This window comes from Oscarella lobularis, chromosome 1 (assembly GCF_947507565.1).
Source record: "Oscarella lobularis chromosome 1, ooOscLobu1.1, whole genome shotgun sequence".
In the NCBI taxonomy this organism is placed as follows: Eukaryota; Metazoa; Porifera; class Homoscleromorpha; order Homosclerophorida; family Oscarellidae; genus Oscarella; species Oscarella lobularis.
The window spans coordinates 7321536-7343697 of record NC_089175.1 but is presented as its reverse complement, the minus strand read 5'-3'; the positions used below and the strand labels follow the sequence as shown (position 1 = coordinate 7343697).

Here is a 22162-nt window from a genome sequence, read left to right as displayed (position 1 = left end):
TAAGCAATCCATACAGATACCTCAGTACTTTCTTCGTCAACATCATCTTCGTCGACTTCGTTTTCGTCTGCATCATCTTCGTCATCCTGGTGCACCTAAAGCTCAAACGAAAGCAAGCAAAAGAAAAACTAATCAATCCATACAGATACCTTTGAAATTTCTTCGTTCACGTCATCTTCGTCCCTCTTCTTCGTCCCTCTTCTTCGTCCCTGCGTCCTTGAAAACCTAAATCTCAAAGAAAAGAAAGCAAACGAAAAAATGAGTACTCCATACAGATACCTCTTGCATTTCTTCGTCCACTTCCTCTTCGTCTGCTTCTTCTTCGTCTTCGTCCCCTTCATGTCAGCATCATCTATTCAAAAAAGCCAGCAAGTGAAAAAGGAAGCACTACATACAGATACCTCGATCCTCGTCCCTAACTTACGTCAACGTCGTCCCCTTGCCTTCCCATCTTGCATCCAACCTAAATCTAAAAAAAAAGAAAGCAAAAGAAAGCGCACGGAAAAGATACAGGTACCGTATCAGACGTCTTCAATAGGCGTAGAACAATCCCGTCCGCACCTAGGCCCCTAAAGAAAGAAGAAGTACGAAAAAGACGATCGATTAATACAGAAACCTTTATTTGACTGTCGTCTTCCGTTGAGGCGACGATCTTCATCAGGACGCCTGCAAGAAAAATAACATTAGTCAAAATTAATAGAAAAATTCTAATTATCTATCTAATTAATTAATTAATTAATTAATTAATTAATTAACTAATTAATTAATATCCTCTACCCTAACTGCCTCTAATTTCCTCTATAGATGCCTAAAGTAAGATGATTGACGAGGTGAAGATTAGGTGAAGTTGAAGCGTAAGAAGATGACGTGTAAATGATAAAGAAAAATGAAGTGAAAATACACGAAGAACCTACAATGAAATAAAAGATTAATACAAAATTAATTATAGAAGGACAGGTACGTAGGTACACCTAAATCAAACAAGTCTATAAGGAAATGCTAATAAATAAATATAAAGGAGTCATACCACCCGTGATTGACCACGCCCAGTATTGAAGAAATTCGCCCCATTAATTAATTAATTAATTAATTACGTGAAGAACCTATGCTGAAATAAAAAAACAGGTACGTAAGTACACCTAATAAAAATGGTAATAAATATCTGAAGAGTCATACCACCACCGTACGCCTACTGTAGCATTGAAAAATTGCACCGTTCACGATAAAGAATCTATACCTAAGGAAACAAACGTTAGGGTCGAGAAAAATTAACCTCACCTAATCTTTTCAATGTTCCTTGAAAGGGGCCCCACTCACTAAAGCAGCACGATTCCTTTGCGACGTGAGAGCAACCGAACCTAATGCTTTAAAAGAGTTGTTTACTTTTAAAAGGGCGCCTTCGAAAGTGCTAAAAACAAAAGGAATTAGCCAAAACGTGAGTGATACGGCTTCTAGCTGCAAATGAGGACGCAGAAAGCGCAAGAGAGAAACATTTGCCTGAGAAAACAAACGTTAGAGCCTAAACCAATGAGAATTTGCTTCGATTTTTCAAAGTGCCTGGTCGAAAAAAGGGGGCCCCCACTCACGCAAAGTCGTTTTTGCAAGCGAAACAGATCGGAAGAGCTTCAATCGGCGAAAGAACGTCATCGAAGCCTAAGAAGAGACACTATAGCGAAACGCGCACCCACACCGCGTCACGCCCCCGCAACGGCGCCATCTTCGAGTGTCATGTCGAGTCCTCGTTCGGCGAACTGGAGCAAAATAGACGACTGGCAGCGACTGTCTGCGGAAAACAATCGATCGGCTTACCATTGACGAAGGAAAGCAGAACGATCGAGCCACGAAGAAGACTCAAACGACGTAGAAGCGAGTTTTTCCCTTCGCGATCGGGTAGAGGCTGCAATGAGAGAGGTTAAACTAAAACCAGCAGCGAGCTGGAGCGGGTTTTCCTGGAGCCGTTTCGTCGTCGTGCTGCTCCGAACTATCTTTACGGGAGTTTGACACGTGTCATTGATGTCACGAAAAGTTCCGGACAATCACGTGCTGCACGTATGGCGCGAAAACATGCGCTGCACGTGAGCTGGGCGTTTCAGCGCTTGAAAGGAAAAGACGTACGGCTCATTCTTTGGCGTAATTGTAAAAGAGAATGCAAATGATTATGATACCAGACGATTTTTACGGCGTTGTTACTACTAGCTACTACAGTAGTGTTTTCTGATGTCATTCTCTGGTACATGAATGATTTACTTCTGGGGAAAATTAGAGTGTTATTTAATTAGAAAATCTTGCTTCAGTATCACTCTTATTATATGTGAGCGCCTGGAATGCAATCAACCAATGCATCTGTTTTATTCACACTTAGGCAACAGTCTACATGAGCATCTTTCAAAGCAAAGATGCCCATTGCAGCATATAGCATTGCTCACAGCGAAAGCATTGCCAATTAGACTACGATTACGTAAATTGAATATTTCCAAGAAACTACGAAGGGCTAGTGGTAGTTTCTATAGAAGAGACGGTCCGTGAATGATCAATTTGCCATATCCCTTCCAGGACAAATCGACGAAAGAACTATAATGCCTACCATCAGCATAGCCGGTAAAAAACAACGCTACAGCAGGAAAATCGTGCGAATTCCGAACTTCTTTCACAGTCGCATTATTAAAATACTCAAATCACTTCGCCTCTCGCAACCCAAAACAATACATGTGCACTTCACGACACAAGTGCAAAGAAAACACAACAGCATCGAAACCAGACGTTGAAACCATCCACTTAAATGCAACCCAAAGCCGCGACCTAGCAGTCCCATACTTTCGCCCATAAGCGTAAAACAGGCGATTACTCAATTCAAAAACGCGAGGTGCCATACCGTAGGTCTTGCGTCCGTACCGCGTCCATCAGTTCCTCACAAACTCCGCATAGGCAGTCGGATTCCGATGACTCGTCACAAAAAAAGCTTTACGTCATGGCAAGGCCAATGCGATTTCAAATAATTAAGAACGAGAACGTCGCCTTCGCGACTTTCAACGTATTTTTCGTATCCCTTTATAGATACAGAACACAACGTCGCGTGAGTCGATTTCAGCACCAAATTCGTAGTTGAGAAGATTGCCTGAGGAGCTGACAACGGCGCAAGTGTCGTATGCGACGGAGGAGTGTTCCGTTATGAAATCGTCGTCTGTGGCGAATTGGGCTGATTTGAAGTAGAGTTCGTCGTAGTTGCGTGCGTTGTTAAATGTTTGAGCAGACGAGGAGCGAGTGCGGTCCGTAGCAACTCAAGTCGAAGATGCAGATGTTGGCAGTGCGGCGGTAGTGTGAGACGTTGGGAAGATGGATCGTGGCGAAGAGCATCATTACAGTGACGACGAGCGAGAGAATTAAAACTACAAAAAACTGCATGACAGATGGCTCCATCCTAAAGAAAGATCTATATATTATCAGTTTAGGAACGAACCAAGTTTATAGGAACGAACCATTACCTATATATAGTACCAATATTTATGTTTTAAATAGAATTAAACTAATCATTTTGGAATTTCTAGCAAAAGTTAGTGTACTAACACTAAAAAGTATGGTGAGGTTGGAATGTGTTGACGACGACTTTGCCAGTAGAAGTCGCCACAAAAATAAAGAACTCACTCTGGTAATCTGAAAACACTCGTTTTAAAATAGAAAGAAAAATGTATCATTTGTTCTGGTCTAGTACGAGTTGAAGGCGTGAAAATGTCAGATTTCTCCTCAGGCCTGCAACTGTCGACTTTCATAGCTATCTAGTAAAGTCGAGGTACGTAGACAGTCTGCAACGGCACAGTCGACTACTACGCAGAGGGCAAGAGCAAGCCTAGGCCATAGGAAAAGAGCTCTTTTGCTACAAGGCCAAGCAAGACTTAGAAAGCAAGACGAAGAGCTACAACACCCCTCCAGTCTACCTGATAACCATTACCAACGTAAAACATACCGTCGTTGATCGAGAAGAAGAGAAAGAAAACCGGACGAGAAGACTTAACGCACGCTACCATTTTTCAAGTTTGGAGACGAGAAGGATGAGGAAAAGTGCAGCATCAGCATCATACTTTTCTGCTCTAATGTAAATTGCTGCCAACTGAGTTTAATCAAGAAACAGAGCTTGACATGTAATTAAAGCTTCTTGTGAGCCTATTCCCCTTCTTTTTTGCTTTGCTTCACATGTCTTTTCTTGCACCTTTTTTCATCGCTTAACGTCTTTTTGCAGCTTTTTTCGTCGCTTAGAATACAATACTAAACTTAAACAAAAAACTTCTTGTGAGCCTTTTCCCCTTCTTTTTTGCTTTGCTTCACATGTCCTTTTTTGCAGCTTTTTTTCCATCGCTTAAATCTTCACTTAAAGCCAATCAGACGTCTCAGAGAGCGTTTTTGAGATTTTCTCACGTCAGGCTGAAGCTCCTCTCTTGAGTTTCGTAGAGAACGATTCCAAAGAATAGAGAGATCTCGAACACGTCGTCAAGTTAGCCTTCCAAGATGATTACTTCCCATGTGACGTCAATTGTTTTGCGTACGACCGAAGAAGTTGGTTTGGTAATACAGCAGTCGCGCTCTCCGTCTCCCTAGCTCGCTATCGTCTCGATAGCTATCTGAATCTGCTGCAACATCCTGCGTCATCTTCATTTTTTGGTTGGTTCGACGGTTGCTGGCTCTTTTGCGGGTTTTCATCGCAATATAGTCTATGTACACTTATTTTGGCCTGTTGTGGGATAGAGCATACAGTACTTCATGAGCCTCACTTTTATTCACAATTTTATATACGGTTTTTATTACAGTGTACTAGTGTAGCGTCCGCCAATACGTAATTAAGGAAATTTAAATTTGTGTTTCAAGCGATGAAAAAAGCTGCAAAAGCGATGCAAAAAAGCTGCAAAAAAGACATGTAAAGCAAAGTAAAAAAGAAGGGGAATAGGCTCACAGGAAGCTTTAAGGAAATTTAAATTTTTGTGTTTCAAGCGATGAAAAAAAGCGGCAAAAGCGATAAAAAAAAGCTGCAAAAAAGACATGTAAAGCAAAGCAAAAAAGAAGGGGAATAGGCTCACAGGAAGCTTTTAGGAAATTTAAATTTTTGTGTTTCAAGCGATGAAAAAAGCTGCAAAAGCGATGAAAAAGCTGCAAAAAAGACATGTGAAGAAAAGCAAAATAGAAGTGGAATAGGCTCACAGGAAGATTTAAGGAAATTTAAATTTTTGTGTTTCAATGAAAAAAGCTGCAAAAGCGAAAAGCTGCAAAAAAGACATGTGAAGCAAAGCAAAAAAGAAGGGGAACAGGCTCACAAGAAGCCTTGAGGTAATTTAGAGGAATTTAAATGAATTTTCGGAATTTCAAGAGATGAAAAAAGCCACAAAAAGAGATAAAAAAGCCGCAAAAAGAGATGAAAAAGCCGCAAAAAGAGATGAGAAGGAAAGCAAAAGAAAAAAAGCGCACCCTGAAAAAAAGAATCAATTAAAAAAGACCCTCCCTCTCCCTTGGTTTTTTTCTTTCGCGATACCTTTTCCTTATTAATTAATTTATACTAGGAGAGCAGTATGTCGCACGGTTCCGAAAGGCGGAGAAGTTTTCTTCATCACCTCTTCGGCGAATGACGTCGCCTTGGGGATCGTTTCGACGAAGAACTTTGCCTCTTCTACGCACGCGTCGAATAAATATTTGGCCGCGCGCAAAATGCGATTCTTGCCTTTTTTCTGCGTGTCCGCCGGCTTCACTTGGAGAGGGGGCCCCATCTGGGGGAACTAGGAAAAAATCGTTCGATCACGTCTATCGCCGATCGATTGCGCTTAACCCTTGAAGCGATCTCTTGCCGTGGAGTTCTTTAGAGATTCGAGAGAAGAGAATAGTCTATCGATCGTCCTGATCAAATTGTAGAATGCTTTCTTGCTGGTGAGGCCCCTCAGTCCCTCGCCTGTCTCAATCGATCCAGTCTACGGTCTGCGTACGCCAAGAGACTCGCCGCTTGACTCGCCGCTTCTATTGCGTTCTGTTGAGCAGTGATCTTCTGCGAGCTAGCGCACGCTACCACTCCGAAGTTTCTTTCCTCGCGCCGTCCGAAACCCATTCAAATGGGACAATGGAGTCAAAAGGCTCTCAATGAAGTCTGTATGCTCTCAATGAAGTCTATAGTCTCTCAATGAGTCAATAGGCTCTCAATGAAGTCTATAGGCTCTCAATGAAGTCAATAGGCTCTCAATGGAGTCAATAGGCTCTCAATGAAGTCTATAGGCTCTCAATGGAGTCTATAGGCAACGTAGTTCTTCCATAAAAGAAGTCGCAGCTGTGTCCATCGTCCGAGAGCCTATAGACTTCATTGAGAGCCCATAGACTCCATTGAGAGCCTATTGACTTCATTGAGAGCCTATAGACTCCATTGAGAGCCTATAGACTTCATTGAGAGCCTATTGACTTCATTGAGAGCCTAAAGACATGAAAGCCGATGATCCTCAACTTGTGTAAATCGCAACCCCAACGAGAACAATAAATCGGATACTTATACTAAAGGGAGAATTTTTTGCGTTGATAGACATGGACCTATTCCCTATCCAGAGTATCTCAGAAGTCGTCCTATTGCCTTGTATTGAGCACGTCACCTACTTGATGTCTTGATGGGCTGCACACCAGTCATTCTCGAAGACGACTTTTTCCGAAGTGCAAGAACAGAAAAAGGCATCCGTGACAATCCGGGAAGAAGACGTTTCGAATTAAAATTGAAGCTGAAATCTCACAGGTAACAGCAAGAAAAATGTTAATTTTATATTCCTTATGTATTTCTACATCATAAGAAACTCTTTAACTCAAAGTTTTAATTATCCAACTCAAAATTTTTAATCAAGCAACTCAAAGTTTTGATCAAACAAATAAAACTCAAATAAATTGTTTTCACTACTTTTGTTTCTTCCTTTTTTTATGCAATTTCTCCTTTGATCGAAACTTTGTAAACTTCTCCGGTGGTTTGTCCACGAGAAGCCGCTTCTCCTTTTCTGAAAAAGAGTGCGCTTGTCGCAGTGGGTACTTAGACGATCCCGGCGCCGACGGCGGAGGTCGCGGTGGAGGAGGAGAAGAGAGAGGAGGACGAGTGCTGCTAGCGACGGTACTGCGGATAGGTTTTCTCGCTAGAATGGAAGGCGTGAAGGTTCGATTGCGAGTCGGCGGCGGTGGCGGAGGTCGCGGTGGAGGAGGAGGAGAGAGAGAAGGACGAGTGCTGCTAGCGACGGGAATGCTGAGAAGTTTTCTCGCCGGCGCCGTGACGGTTCGATTGGGAGTCGGCGGCGGTGGCGGAGGTAGCGGAGGAGGAGGAGGAGGAGGAGGAGGAGGAGGAGGAGGAGGAGGAGGAGGAGGAGGAGGAGGAGGAGGAGGAGGAGGAGGAGGAGGAGGAGGAGGAGGAGGAGGAGGAGGAGGAGGAGGAGGAGGAGGAGGAGGAGGAGGAGGAGGAGGAGGAGGAGGAGGAGGAGGAGGAGGAGGAGGAGGAGGAGGAGGAGGAGGAGGAGGAGGAGGAGGAGGAGGAGGAGGAGGAGGAGGAGGAGGAGGAGGAGGAGGAGGAGGAGGAGGAGGAGGAGGAGGAGGAGGAGGAGGAGGAGGAGGAGGAGGAGGAGGAGGAGGAGGAGGAGGAGGAGGAGGAGGAGGAGGAGGAGGGAGAGAAGGACGAGTGCTGCTAGCGACGGGAATGCTGAGAGGTTTTCTCTCCGGCGCCGTGACGGTTCGATTGGGAGTCGGCGGCGGTGGCGGAGGTGGCGGTGGAGGAGGAGGAGGAGGAGGACGAGTGCTGCTAGCGACGGGAACGCGACGAGGTTTTCTCGCTGGAATGGCGACAGCGGCAGTCGACTTGACGTGCTCTTCAGCTTGCCCCGAAGGCACTGCCAAGCATTTTTCGATCGCCGAATCATAATTTCCTTTGGGAAGTTTGACGACAACGCCTCGCGAATTGGCGTCTCTCACGAGAGCATTCCAAGTGGCATCGACCTATGATACAACAAAATGCTTGCATGTACACAGCAACGTTATTGCCATTATATTTTACAGATAACGAGCTTCCGACGACGTACAGAGATTTCCTCGCCCGCGTCAGAGCGACGTTTAGCCTCTGCTCACTTTCCAAAAATCTAGACAAGATTAATCCAAGCTGAATAATTTCCTTTGATCTGAATTACCCTATGTCTCCGGTTTGATTCTGGGACGGCGGCGATGACGGCGATTGTAGCGGGTTTGGCGGCTGGATTTCACTGACAAGTCTGTCATCGGCGCGAGGAGTCGATTCGAACATGGGCGCTTTCGTCGATGTGGCTTCTTCTTCATTCATTAAAGCGCTGCTGCTAGGCTTGGCGCCACGTTTCTTCAGTACGGGTATACAACTTGAAGAAGACATAAGTTTTTCGGCCAGCGACGGCACTTTCTTTCTCTGAGGTCTCTCTTTAATATTTTGTACCACCGTTTCGAGATGCCTTTCTTTTTTTTTGCGCGACGGCGCAACGTTTTTCTTGGCCTTTTTTGATGAGGTCTTGACAGCCTGCGCATGTAGATGTTTAAAATGAGGAGAAGGAGTCCACTCCTTGTCCTCAGAATACGCGGTTTTCTTCTTCTTTCTTCTCCCCCTTCTTTTCATTTCGTCTTCCGACGATGACGATGAATCAGATATTACTATTATTTCAGCCTGTCTTTTTCTGATGATCATCTCCAAGATGTCATCGTCAGAACGCTGCGGTGACTGCGGTGGTGGGGCGTGCTGCTGCGGTAGGGCCGGCTGCGGTGGTAAATCAGCCGTTAGTTCTTTCACACAGTTAACGAGACGCTCGCAAAGACGTTTCTGATCCTGCTCCGTCATGAAATAACATTTGTAGTAATCATCGTTAGATAGCGGCCGAACCAGCTCTGCGTATCGTCGCGCTTCCGCCGAAGCGACGCCTCCCTTGCGCAGAAGCAAAATGATCGTGTTTCGCGCTTGCCTCGCAATCAGCGGAAACACTGACGCAGGATGCAGAGTTGCAGGAAGCAAAGAATATTCCGAGCACGTGCCCCGTCCCCTCAGCAAGGCGATATCGAGGAGATAGGAAATCCACGCACGGGGCGACGACGACTCGATGACGTCGTACGCTTCCTCCTCAATGAAATGGGTGATCAGCTGCAGAAGGATGGACGCCGACCTCAAATAGCGCGGCAAGCCGCGAAGCTCAGGCGCGACGTCGAGAAAACGGAAAAGAAACGAAAAGACCTTTGAAGAGAGACGCCGAGTTGTCTCGCCTCTTAGAGAAACGAGAAACGGAAGAAACCAATCGAACGTCCACGCGTGAAAAAGACTTCTCGCTCGGCTTCGCGACGACGATTGACCAGTCCAAGTGCAGGCGATTTCGCTGTTCGTTTCTTCGTCAGCCAAAGAAAGAGATTGTTCGTTTCCTGACGACGACACCAACGACATTCGCTCCAACTCCTGCACGTACAAATCGTGCGTCGTTATGGTGTAGAAGACGGCTTCAGGTCGGACGGTTGGCACGAGTGTCCACACGAGATTGCCAGCGCGTTCGAGAAGAATGACTAGGCAGCGAAAGATCTGCCAGAATGAGAGGATGTCGCCTCGAAGATCTTGGACTATTCGCGAGACGACGGGTCGAAAACCGTCGTCGCAGAGAAAACGATTTCGAATTGTTTGCCTGTCCATGGAGACGAGAAGCATCACGACGCCGATCCAGAGATCATAGGTGTGGCCGAAGAGATGCTTCGGAGGAAAGAGATCGGGACACGGAAGGCGAACGGGGGGCGAGGCGCAGTCGATTGACGAGAAGACGGTTTCAAATGAAAATTTCAACTTGTCCCATCGAAGCGCGTCGACGACGCCTCGGTCTCGGACCGACTTGAGCGCCCATCGTCGAATCTAAAAGTAACGCTCAACAAATTCAATCATCTCTAAACTAGATAATGATGGCCTTTTGTGAGCCGTCATGTGATCCCCGAACACCCTCAGCACGCTATCTAAAATTCCTATTATTCTAATTTATGTGCATCACACTGCCTAACCATGTTAGTTGGCATGACTTATTTCCGCAAAAACCAGCAATTAATTTTACCTCTCATGTGACCCACAGCTACCACCCCCTTACTTAACCGCAACTTCTGCCCCTTCAGTCAGGAGGCCTATTATCACTCGCAATTGAGTTTGCGTGCGCTGCGAGCCTCGCAGCACGACGAACCCATTGCTCCTTTACTGCGTTTCCTTTATCAACGTTACTAATAAATTATGTTCTCGTTATGCTTAATAGTATTTATCCTTGGTGGCAACATGGATAGAACAGTACAGTACTGTTATGTCTACGCTGCAAACTGGGCTGCAGTCTCTGATTGGTCACTTAGAGTCATGTGATAAATTGACGTCATTGTAAGTATTGGAAAAGACGTTATCTGATCTCATGACTCTAAGAGACCTATTTAATTTTGCACCGCAATAACGTGCGAATATCGTGTATTAACGATTGAGCCATTCGCCAAAAACCTCACGGCGTATGACGTAATCCATAAGTGAGCCCAAAACCTAATCGATCGAGTCAATATTAAATCGAGTCCATCGAATTGATGGGCTCAATATCGAGTCAATATCGAGTAAATTGAATCGATATCGAGTTTATCGAATCGACAGAGTCATATCGAATTGATTGAGTCGATATTAATCGACTTAATCGACTCGATCGACTCGATCGATTCAATGAACTCGACATTCACTCGATATATACGGGCACCTGAACTAGTTAGGATCCTAAACGTACACTATTATCTAAGGCGCTCGCGTGCTATGCATGATGGCCAACACCAGGCCATCATTCTCTAGTAGTATATCTATGGTTTGAGAGCCCCTTCCGCCAGGGCGCGCGCGGGCTTCGCCCGCCTGGTGTTCGGGGAATAAATAACTAACCATATAGGACGGATGAACGAGCAAAATATACATCCCAGCGAAATTTTCTTCAGCCTCCAATGCCTCGCCGTTCTTCTTCTCGTACACCTCGAACGCCTGCTGGAAAAGATACGCCACGTCGGCGTTGAGAAGATACTCCGGATAAGTGAGAATTTCCGCCAGCATCGTGCGAATTCGTCCAGCTCCTTCGTCTGCGTCGTAGTCCATTGGCAAGGCGAGGCGTTCACGGAGCGACGAAATTAGACGGTTGACGTCGTAGTCGAACAATCGATGGCCGTAGTAGTCGGGGTCGGGGTCTGCTTCTCGCGCCGCGTGATAGGCTTCGACGCATTTGCGACACGACGCGAGATCGCGCGTTATTGCGTCGATCCACGCGATGTTATTTCGCCATTCTAGCGTCAACGCGGGAAGACGACGCGTCGCTTCGGCTAGATTTGAGCACCACAGACAGCGGGAAGACATCGATTGGTTCGATTCAAAGGCGTGAAGGTCCCGTATACTAGTTCTCGCCATTTACAAGCACATGCATCCATTTGAATCAAAGCTAAGGAGCCTAGCCTGTAACAGACGCAGATGCATCTCTAACAAACAATATTATGCGCATATGCATCCATTAGAATCAATGCTGAGGGGCCCCCTCTCTAACATCTAATATAATATATCGATAAATAAACTGAAACGCCTTGGGTAAACAGAAAAAATCCAGGAAATGATTCAAAACTTTTTTTTGTACCTGTCTTCGCTCAGCTGCATCAATTTCATTTGATTTATTGCCTCTGTCTCTTTGTAAGATAAGAAAAAGAAGCATTATCTAGCTTCGTCTATTGAAAACGGAGGAATTTATCCCGACTTCCCGTTAAAAGAAAGAAAGCCCGTCATTAATCGTGCTGCAGAAGCTCAGAAATTCCTGTTCAATGTCGTCGAAGAAGGAGTATACACTGTTTTGCATGGTAGGACCTCACGGTTGCGGAAAAACAAGCCTGCTCTTGGAAATTGTTCGAACCAGGCCGTCTGTTTGACAACCTGCGGCGTGCCTTTGATCTCCGTCTTCCATCTGAAATGCTGCCAATAGGCTTTTCGTATATTCCTCTTCTCCGTCACCATTTGGAAATGACGTAGAGGACGCTTCACGTTTACTGATGGATGTAATTCTACCACAAGCGTCTTCTTACGATTCAAAAGCGGGACGACCTTTTGTTCTCATTATAGACGATATTAGCAAAATGATAAATCGGGTTGAAAAGGGGGAAGACGCGCTTCACAAACTGCAGGCAACCCTAAAGAAAATAGCAGACAAACTTTATATGCACGTGGTGCTGGTAGAATCTGCAGGTGAGGTGGTTTCACACTTAAGACAGAAAAGTGCAGCGTCAAGAATGCAAGTTAGAGAATTCAGGGGGGATGTTGACAGGGAGAATTCTATCTACTTGCTGTCATATCGAATCTCGAAGACGAATATGAGCCTATCTGCGTCTGACGTATATGTGGTCATCACTGGAGGGCGACTGTTGTTGGTATGGACAGCAGTGGAGTGCATCGAAACAGAACATGTGTCAACGATTCAAGCGGTCATGGATTGCGTTTCTGAGGAAATACCTGTCGGGCCAAACCTTAAAATATGCGGACTTGCCTACTACAACGAATCTCCTCTGAGTTGGATGGTAGCGAGGGACTTACTCGAAGGAGACGAGCTTATGGACACTTTGGATACAAAGTACACCATGTCAAGTAGCTCATTTGAGTTTGCCTTGATTTTCCGTTGTCTCATATCATATATCAGCACCGTAATCACAGTGTCACACTATACAGTAATTTGGTCAGAACCAACTTACGGAAAAGAATTTCTGATTCCAAATTGCAGCTTGGAATAGTACAAGAGATCGACCAAGATAAACTGGAGCACAAAGTAGGGTCAGAAGAGGCCAAAGAATCCAAAGAAACAGAGGAAGTCAAGCTGGAGAATGAAAAGTCTGAATTGTGATCCTGCGCAGCACATGATGTTTGTGTGTCTGTGTCTGTGTCTGTGTCTCTCTTGTATCTGTGCTGCATGTGACAGACTATTTTAGGCTATTTAATTAGGGTTTCATAATTTTGAGTTAGCGCTGGTGTAGCGCACAGTTGCACACACAGACACAGTCAGCGCGACATTCGCGCCTCGGCTCCGCTTCATATTACGCGTCGCGCGATGGGGTTTTGGGGTCCTATGGTCGTGAAAGGGGTTAGTTGCAATGAACAATTCAAAAAACGAGATCAATCAAAGACACTGCAATGGGCAGAACGGAATCAGTATACCATTGCTGGACTCAGCAGCGATGATTTGTTATCAGGTAATGAACAAGACTTGCGGAGAAATCCTGGTAATTTCTCGCTCCGCTGCCAAACGACTGATAACCATTTCCATACTGAACCATTTCCATACTGAGCAACGAATCTCTCAATGTCCCTTGGAGTGGCATTGCTTCTTCCCTCTTGGATCGTTCGAATGTACGATCGGGGTTTCGCATGTTTACGTATCTGACGCCACCCGGAACGTGGTCAGCATATCTCTTGAACAGGAACGTCACAACAATAATTGATCGTTTTTCGTAGATCAGAAACAAACAACGTATAATGATTGCACTATCAAATGCGTCTTTTATTAGAATATGTCACTCGGACAAACCGTGGGTGAGGCCCCCTTTGAGGGTTCAGAATCCCCCGGGCCATGAAGCAATTGCTCGGAGCGGCTACTGTGAATATCGTACGGACGTATAATTTGAGCCTAACCGATACACACCTCTGAGCCTGCATTAGCTTGACGGAGAAAAGGATTCGACTTACGATGGAGGAGAGACGAGCCTCGATAGAGCGACGGACAAATTCGTCCCTGCGCCATGGAGAAGCGCTGAAATGCGTCGACTGCGTCGTCTTTCTGTAGGTCTTAGCCGTACCTTAATACGCAACGATCAACTCGCGCCGACTGGCTTTTCCTTCTCCTTGCAACACAAAAAAACAGTAGTGAGACCCCTTAGGGAGCCTCACTTTTTCAAAAAGGGGCGATCGTCTAGCAAAAGTTCACCATTTCACTGCCGTAAAAAGTGCACGGCGAAAAAATTAATCCTGAAAGATCTACTTTGCTTCTTCGTCAACAGTCACCCGGATATAGACAAGACGTCACTTGACATCAGCTGATTCAGCTTTCGCCGATTTTCTAGCCGGATCGAACTCGTCCCGCTCTCCGAACGAGCTTCTATTGCTGTTTGTGAGTCGAAATTGCTTACGACACGACTCGATAGCAAGTGAGGCCTCCTAAGGGGTCTCACGAACAGTTTTCGCCTCGCGAAACCGAAGGAAAGGCTGGAAGAGGTGAATCAATCGATAAGTTTAAAGGTACAGCTACAGCTGACACTGCGACAGTGCGATCGACGCGTCTTAGTCGTTCCCCATCGCGAAAGAGCGAATTTAACCTTTGCTCTTTCGACGCTCGTCTCTCCTCCGTCTTCAGTCAAATGCTTCTCTCCTACGACTGAGAGAAAGCTTAGGGATGTGTTTCATCTGGGTTAGATCATGTAGGACGAGTAATGCTCTCATCGGCCGCTACGAGCAAAAATCTAGTGGCCCGGCCGGTACCGAGCCCTCAAAAGGGGCCTCACCCACTTTTTTATTTTAGTGCCCTAAGAAATTGAGATCAAGTTCCTATACGTGTATCAGATATTTCCTCACTTGCATCTTCATTCCATCAATGCCCATCCTACGCAGATATCAGCTAAAATGGCATTGACTATAATTAGTCCGATATGCCATCGTTATCTAAGGAAAATCCTACGTCACATTATTGATTATCTCACAGGTCCTATACGAATTCCTGTAATAAATTGGCGCCTGAAAGTGAGTAAGACACTCAGCCACGGCCTTCTGCCTCTATTGCTACTATGTATTAAAAAGCTAAAAAATCAAAAACTCTACAAGAAGTATGACAGATATGTCTTCCCCCTAGTCAGCTGTGTGGCGTGTAAACGTCAACAGGGACGACGTTATTTCTTTGCGAGGGCCTGTCTATGGAGTCATGCGGCTCAACGTTGAGCTCCTCTCTTAGCTGCTTGACTAAGCTGTACTTCTCCCGTCAATCTGACTCCATAGCAATAAGCCATTAAAAAATACACCTAAAAATAGAAATAAAATATATAAAACGATGGGTGTGACTTAGTGCCTGTCTGCAGTGACACCACAGGGTCAACGGATGAGCAGAAAACCACGTGGGAAGCAGCCAACAACAGATTTTACCCCAAGACAGTATAGCTGCAGCGCCACCTAAACAACCAAAAGACTAAACGTAGTCATTACCACGTGTATGGGGATGAGTTACCATAACTATGAAAAAAGGCTCATAGCTTCCGAGTTATCTTTATCCGTGCCTAGCAGACGCAATACTAGGATACAGAATCTATAGACGTTCAAATCCCTAAGAGTCATATGCTAGGATAACTGAGCATCTATACAAGTTCAAATCCTTAATTAAGAGTCATGTGCTAAGATTGAGGATCTATACAAGTTCAAATACCTATGAGACGTGTGTTAGGATTAGGGACCTATAGGCGCTCAAATCTCTAAGAGTCGCTTGCTTAAATATCCTTCTATTTAATGACGTTTAAATATCAAATATCTTTTATAGCCAATCACACGTCTCAGAGAGCGTTTTTGAGATTTTTTCGCGTCAGACTGAAGCTCCTCTCTCGAGTTTCGTAGAGAACGATTCCAAGAAGAGACATTTCTCTCGCTTTAATTTCTCTTTCTCTCACTCATCCGATTCGCTTAGCCTTTAGAGAAATTACGATCCTAGGCAAATAATTAATTTTTCTCCACATACTTTCTCTCTGACCCTTCGAGCACGTCGTCAAGGTAGCCTTCCAAGATGATTACTTCCCAATTGTTTTGCGTATGACCGAAGATTTTGGTTTGGTGATACAGTATTCGCGTTCTCCGTCTCCCTAGCTCGCTATCGTCTCGAGAGCTACCTAAATCTGCTGCAACATCCTGCATTCTTTGGTTGGTTCGACGGTTTGATGGCGGTTTTGAATTCGAATTTCTCGCCGTCCGCGGAATTTTTATTTTTTCTTTTCACCAGCTTTTTATCTAAAACTGTAAAAAGAGCCTGAAAATTTCATTTGAAGCGTCGCGGAAATTGTCGTCTCACTGAACGGTAAGCAAATCGACAAAAAAACACGAATTTAAACTTGATATGGTATTCCCAAGTCCTATATATAAATTAATTAAAAATTATTTAAATTTATCTAATTTTCTTGCTTTCGAAAGCCGATTGTTCCGCTTCCGCTTCCGGCGGTTTTTCGAAAACGGCTTCGACTTTTTCAATGCCAATAAGTCCACTTCCGTCCTATTGAAAATGAGCTTTGATTCCCTTGGATTCAATTCCACTTCCACTGTGCTTCGACATCACAGTCTCAACCCCAGAAAACGAAGCCTTAGTCAAATTCAAAGAGTTTCTCGAGAATTTCTCGCCGTCCGCAGAAATTTCATTTGTTCTTTTTACCAGCGTTTTATCTGAAACTGTGAAAAGAGCCTCAGAAATTCATTTGAAGCGTCGCGAGAATTTTCGTCTCACTGAACGGTGAGCAATCGACAAAAAACACGAATTTTTATTGGGACCCAAAAAACATTTACATTTTCAAACATTCAACTGACTTCCCTCCACCGAATCCCCCCACTACAATCAATTGATTGTCTTTGGTTGCACATGCACCATGGTCGCATCGTCCCTGATTCATTACTGGCAATGGAAGCCAATCCCCAGACAATTCATCATACATTTCAACGCAATTGCTCTTTCCCAATCCTCCTGTTGCGACGAGTTTACCATTCCATGATGACAATTGACACTCTTTCTTTGTAGTTGGTTTGATATGAATCCGGTCTTGCTTCTCCATTGAGAAACATTCAACTGAATTCTCCGCCCCTCTCCCTCCTCCAACAAACATTTTATCATCAATCACAGCCAATGAACAGGATCTCCGTTGTTTCTTCATTTTCTTTATTGTTTCCCATTCTCCCTTATTAATATCAAAACAATCAACTCTTCCACTCCCCCATATCTGCCCTCCCACAAGATAAATGATCCCATTGTGTCCAATTGCTGATCTGTGAATGAGTTGATATTCATCTGGTATTTTAGTTAATAATTCCAAATTTCTCGTTTCACTTTTCCATTCATAAATACTCAAACATTGATCGATGACATATCCTTTCCCTTCACATTCAAAGACACTTCCTATGCCTTTAATCCCCGGCAGATGATGCTCCTCTCCCTCCCACGCTCCCTTCTTAAACTGAATCATTCTATTCCCCCAACCAACATGTAGCATTCCATTGATTTCAGCCACACGTCCAGATGGCAAAGAACCATAGGACATGTCTGGTATGTTTGTCTCCCATTTGATACTTTGATTTCCCATCGAAGGACCAATCTAAATATATGTAACTCCCAATCACATTTCTAACAACCCAATTCAACAACCTTATTCCTCAATCTGCCAACAGTCATTTCTTTTTCCACTTCTCTGATCCTTTTTCTTTCTATGTTCTTTCGAGCCGCACTTTCTTGTTCACACTTTACTCCTTCTTTTATTATTAAGGCAACCACATTATCTGCAGAAAATAGATCCAGAAAATATTTTCTATTCCATCATTGTATGCCGCCTAAAGACGAGCCCCTAAAAATAACGTTCAGAAACCGAAAAAGAGAGAAAGGGGCCCCACCTCTCTTTCTCTCCGTCTACTCTCTCTCATACCTCAGGTTCTTGTCTTCGTCGCTCACCACCATTCATAAGTTGTCCAATTGATCTTTTGCGGTCTATTTGGCTTCTTCGTCGACGAAGAATCGACGATTTCGCTGCACAATTCAGTTTCCTCGAGAAAAATTGCTTCACCGAGAAAACAGGCCGGCAACCGAGACGATTTGTGTCTCATTTGATGATGCAATCAAACGGGCTCAATCCAGAACATTCGGTGAAACACACAAAGAAAAGATGAACCTTTTACTGCGCGTGCGCACTGGTTGTCAGAGAAATGGCTTCGCTACGTCAAATACTTCGCAAAACGACTCCTCCGAAGACGACTCTCAAGCCATTGCACCCGAGAAACGGTGTTTTCATGAATCCGCGTTGATCGACGATCATCTTCATCTCTTCGGTGGCTACGATGGATCAAAATACGTTCCCCGCAATGAAATCTTTGTGATGAATGTTCGAAGTGCGGAAAAGAAGTGGATCCGTCGATTGACTGGAGGTCGAACGATTCCTCCACCTTGTCAGGGAGCACGATGTGTTGTCATCGACAAGATGATCTACTCATACGGGGGATGGACAGACGAGGGTCGTTTCCTGGGAATCGTTTATCGTCTCGATCCGAAGAAAATGGAATGGATCGAAGTAGCGACGCCTATCCGAGGAAAGAAACCGCACGAACGCTTATTCTGCTGTTTGTGTGCGATTGGATCAAGAATGATCATGTTTGGGGGATTGAGCGAAAAGAAGATTCCTCGTGATAAACTCCAGTCTGGGGCAACTCAGGATAAAAACGATTGGAGTAATGATATTTATGAATTTCGACTTGAAGAGGGAAATGAAAAAGGTGACTCGATTTAATATCAATTTGATCATAATTTGAAATATGAACTAGGAATGTGGTTGGATTTGGAATTAAGTGGAACACGACCAAAACCACTTCTTGACGCTGCCATGGCAACCATTGACGAGCATCGAGCATTACTTCATGGAAGTGACGTGGAGAAAGAATCTCACTCTATTTTAATAGATTTGAATCGAAAAGTAAACCTGCGTAGTTAAATAATAGTTATGTTTAGTTATATTTTTAGTTGTGGACAATCATTGATTTCAATGTGAAACCATCAGCAAGACGCTACCATAGAATTTGTCAATTAGTGACAGAAGGATTAGAAGACGAATCAATTTGTCTTCTCGTTGGTGGTCTAATGGTCGACAAAACTAATTCAGACTATGTTTACGTTCTGGATTGTGACAATTCCAAAGCATATCAGGTTGTTATAATTTTACTTTTATTGAATTTTTAATGATTATTTGTAAAGATGGACGTCGATCCACAATTGGGAAAAGTTAGGTGGCACACATGTCATTGTGTGCAGAACGAATACAATACTACTGACGTCATTGTCTGTGGTGGTTTCAATTGGGATGGGTCAGTTAGGCCAATTTTAAGCTTCTTTTGTCTTGGTAAATAAATTTTATTTAAGTTAGGGACGTTTAATGAAGCATGTTTTGCAGACGTGAAAAACGAGCCGTACATGAAAATTAGACGAGAAATTCTCTCGTCGAGACAGGCGTCAGTTCGTGCAGCAACTTCATCTCCGCGTCTTTCACTTCCAAGTGACAGAGAAGATATTGAAATGATGCAACGCGAGCTCGAGCATTTGCGACGAAGGTGCTCTCAATTGACCGAACAAAAATCGTCTATCAGGTTATATATTATGTTGTACACTATTGTAAAGTATAACGTATTTTAGGTGTAATTTAAATTATACTGTTTATTTTTTTTCTTTCAGAGAAGAACTCACCTCTTCTCATCGTCTTGTTGAGCGCAAAGACGGAGAAATTGAACAGATCAGGTTATCTATTGAAAGTAATGAATAAATTTGGTTTCAGCTTTTAATTATATAGGCAGGAAATGGCATCTGTTCAAAGAGAAGCATCTATTGCTCAACGTCGTTTTGAACAGGCAAAAGACCAGCAGATTTCTTCCATTCAGTAACCCCACAAAAAAAGTGGGTTCTGCCAATAGTGTATATATTCATTGTTTTAGACAGCAATTGGCCACGTCTCAACGGCTTGCTCAGGATAAAGACGGTGTCATTACTCGCATAAGGTCATTGAAAATGATTTCTAATAATCAAAATAATAAGTGTGTTTTATTTTTTTGAACAGGGAGGAACTTGCGTCATGTCAACGTTTTTTAGAGCGAAAAGATGCAGACATTTCTCATATCAGGTATACAAAGCAACGTCGTCTTAAACAGCAAAATTACTTTCATCATTTAATACTCTTTAGGGATGAACTGGCGACAGTGCAGCGTAACCATAGTGTTGCATTGACACGCTGCCAAACTCTGGAGGCATCTCGTAACGAAATGAAACGACGCCTTGAAGAATTCACTGACGTGTTGAACATCAGAGAAGACGAAGTACACCTGACTGATCAAAAAGTAGGATCAGGAGGATTTGCAAGTAAGAACTGAAATGCATAATATCTCGGTTAATATTATGTATTCACACTCAGGCGTTTTTGTGAGCCGTTGGCGCGGAATGACGGTTGCAGTCAAAAAAATCCACGAGCTCATCACAAATCAACGCAACATGGCATTATTCGAACAAGAAGTCCTCGTCTGCAGTCGACTTCATCATCCCAACATTATGACCGTTTGCGGAGCGGTGATGGCTGAAGGAATTCCTCTCCAAATGGTCATGGAATTACTCGAGGGATCAGTGAGCGAAGTCATCGACGCAGCTCACACTACTGGCTCTTACCTGACCATTTACGAGCAATTGTCTATTTCTATTGATATGACGTCAGGTATTTCATATCTTCATCAGATTCGTCCGCGTCCCTACGTGCACGGTGACGTCCGCCCGTCTAATATCCTCGTCACAAGAGATATGAAAGTCAAAGTGGGCGACTTGGGAACGGCTCATCTGATTGAGAGTTCTCTGTCGGCTGGCCCTGTCAGTCAGCAATATCTCGCTCCGGAAAGGTCACCGCGTTCTGACGGCACTGCCGCTTCTAGCTCGTTGCCTAGCGACGTGTACAGCGTTGGCGTTTCTTTGATAGAAATCTTTACCGGGGTGGGTCCCATTCCTGAAGTGAGGCAGACTCAATTGGATGCTCTCGCTAATCGTCCTAATCTTTTAATGCTTTGCTCTCGTTTGATTGATGATGACCCTAACAATAGACCCTCAGCACAAGGATGCTTTGATGCGCTGAAGATTGAGTTTAGTGACAGTCAAAGTCGTTTGTCAGCTCTTGGGATTTTTCCCTTGTTGCGACTGGTGAAGGGAGTGTTTGGAAGAGACAGTCACAAAGTCGTACTATCAAGTTCTTTTTATTAACTTCAATTTCTGCGGTGTTTTTCGGGCTTTTCTGCTTGTTTTTACCTCTTATTTTCGACACGTCTTTTTGATATTGTAAATGTTTCCATGTCCTCTAAAAAATTCGTATCCAATCTTTTAGAAAAAAGCGGTGCAGATAGCTAGATCGGGGCTTTGCGTCATTTGAAAATTTTCCTTTTAAAGCAATTAGTTGAATTAAAAGGATAACTGAACGGTGAGAAATTTGTCCCTGTGCCATGGAGAAGCGCTCAAATGCGTCGACTGCGTCGTCTTTCTATAGGTCTTAGGCTAATAGCCGTACCTTAAAACGCAACGATCAACTCGCGCCCTGGCTCTCTTTTCTTTCTCCTTGGCAACACAAAAACAGTAGTGAGACCCCTTCGGGAGCCTCACTTTTTCAAAAAAGATGCGATCGTCTACTAGTAGCAAAAGTTCCCCGTTTTACTGCTGCAAAAAGTGCACTGCGAAAAAATTTATCCTAAAGTAAAAGATTTACTTTGCTTTTTCGTCAACAGTCACCCGGATATAGACAAAACGTCACTTGACATCCCTTGACATCAGCTGATTCAGCTTTCGCGGATTTTCTAGCCGAATCGAGCTCGTCCCGCTCTCCGAACGAGCTTCTATTGCTGTTTGTGAGTCGAATTTGCTCATGACACGACTCGATTGAAAGTGAGGCCTCCTAAGGGGTCTCACGAGCAGTTTTTCGCCTCGCAAAACCGAAGGAAAGCCTGGAAGAGGCGAATCGATTGATCAGTTTAAAGGTAAAGCTACAGCCGACACTGCGACAGTGCCATCGACGCGTCTCATTCGTTCCCCATCGCGAAAGAGCGAATTTAACCTTTGCTCTTTCGACGCTCGTCTCTCCTCCGTCTTCAGTCGAATGCTTCTCTCCTACGACTGAGAGAAAGCTTAGGGATGTGTTTCGTCTGGGTTAGATCATGCTGGCACGAGTAATGCTCTCATCGGCCGCTACGAGCAAAAATCTAGTGGCCCGGCCTGTCCGAGCCCTCAAAAGGGGCCTCACCCACTTTTTTTGTCCTAAGAAATGGAGATCAAGTTCCTATACGTGTATCATATTCTTCCTCAATTGCATCTTCATTCCATCAATGCCCATCTTA

General features: G+C 44.3%; 2 protein-coding genes and 5 long non-coding RNA genes across 7 annotated transcripts; 2 read left to right on the top strand and 5 right to left on the bottom strand.

The window, feature by feature from the left end:
• Positions 1 to 2333: 2333 nt before the first annotated feature.
• LOC136183660 (uncharacterized) lies at positions 2334 to 3979 on the bottom strand. Its single transcript, XR_010669203.1, has 2 exons — positions 3565 to 3979; positions 2334 to 3418 (listed from the first exon to the last, which is right to left on the bottom strand). It is a non-coding gene; the product is annotated as an uncharacterized lncRNA (long non-coding RNA).
• A 776-nt stretch (positions 3980 to 4755) lies between these two features.
• On the bottom strand, positions 4756 to 6017 carry LOC136187559 (uncharacterized). Its single transcript, XR_010669924.1, has 8 exons — positions 5807 to 6017; positions 5702 to 5756; positions 5516 to 5650; positions 5301 to 5452; positions 5188 to 5249; positions 5067 to 5136; positions 4943 to 5015; positions 4756 to 4891 (listed from the first exon to the last, which is right to left on the bottom strand). It is a non-coding gene; the product is annotated as an uncharacterized lncRNA (long non-coding RNA).
• A 268-nt stretch (positions 6018 to 6285) lies between these two features.
• Positions 6286 to 7284, top strand: LOC136186707 (uncharacterized). Its single transcript, XR_010669750.1, has 3 exons — positions 6286 to 6470; positions 6542 to 6745; positions 6801 to 7284. It is a non-coding gene; the product is annotated as an uncharacterized lncRNA (long non-coding RNA).
• A 5698-nt stretch (positions 7285 to 12982) lies between these two features.
• Positions 12983 to 14043, bottom strand: LOC136185777 (uncharacterized). The gene is made up of 3 exons (XR_010669614.1): positions 13971 to 14043; positions 13733 to 13887; positions 12983 to 13673 (listed from the first exon to the last, which is right to left on the bottom strand). It is a non-coding gene; the product is annotated as an uncharacterized lncRNA (long non-coding RNA).
• A 528-nt stretch (positions 14044 to 14571) lies between these two features.
• Positions 14572 to 16552, bottom strand: LOC136199631 (uncharacterized). The gene is made up of 6 exons (XR_010673127.1): positions 16196 to 16552; positions 16086 to 16146; positions 15759 to 16030; positions 15258 to 15708; positions 15102 to 15202; positions 14572 to 15054 (listed from the first exon to the last, which is right to left on the bottom strand). It is a non-coding gene; the product is annotated as an uncharacterized lncRNA (long non-coding RNA).
• A 14-nt stretch (positions 16553 to 16566) lies between these two features.
• Positions 16567 to 17316, bottom strand: LOC136199348 (kelch-like protein 7). Its single transcript, XM_065989530.1, has one exon. The coding sequence runs from the start codon at positions 17314 to 17316 to the stop codon at positions 16567 to 16569; it is 750 nt and encodes a 249-aa protein (XP_065845602.1).
• A 600-nt stretch (positions 17317 to 17916) lies between these two features.
• Positions 17917 to 21122, top strand: LOC136194298 (uncharacterized). The gene is made up of 11 exons (XM_065983751.1): positions 17917 to 18535; positions 18584 to 18732; positions 18780 to 18962; positions 19011 to 19155; positions 19207 to 19399; positions 19485 to 19547; positions 19600 to 19686; positions 19742 to 19804; positions 19864 to 19926; positions 19987 to 20162; positions 20215 to 21122. The coding sequence occupies exons 1-11, from the start codon at positions 17932 to 17934 to the stop codon at positions 21039 to 21041; spliced, it is 2553 nt and encodes an 850-aa protein (XP_065839823.1). The 5' UTR covers positions 17917 to 17931; the 3' UTR covers positions 21042 to 21122.
• The last annotated feature ends 1040 nt before the right edge of the window (positions 21123 to 22162 follow it).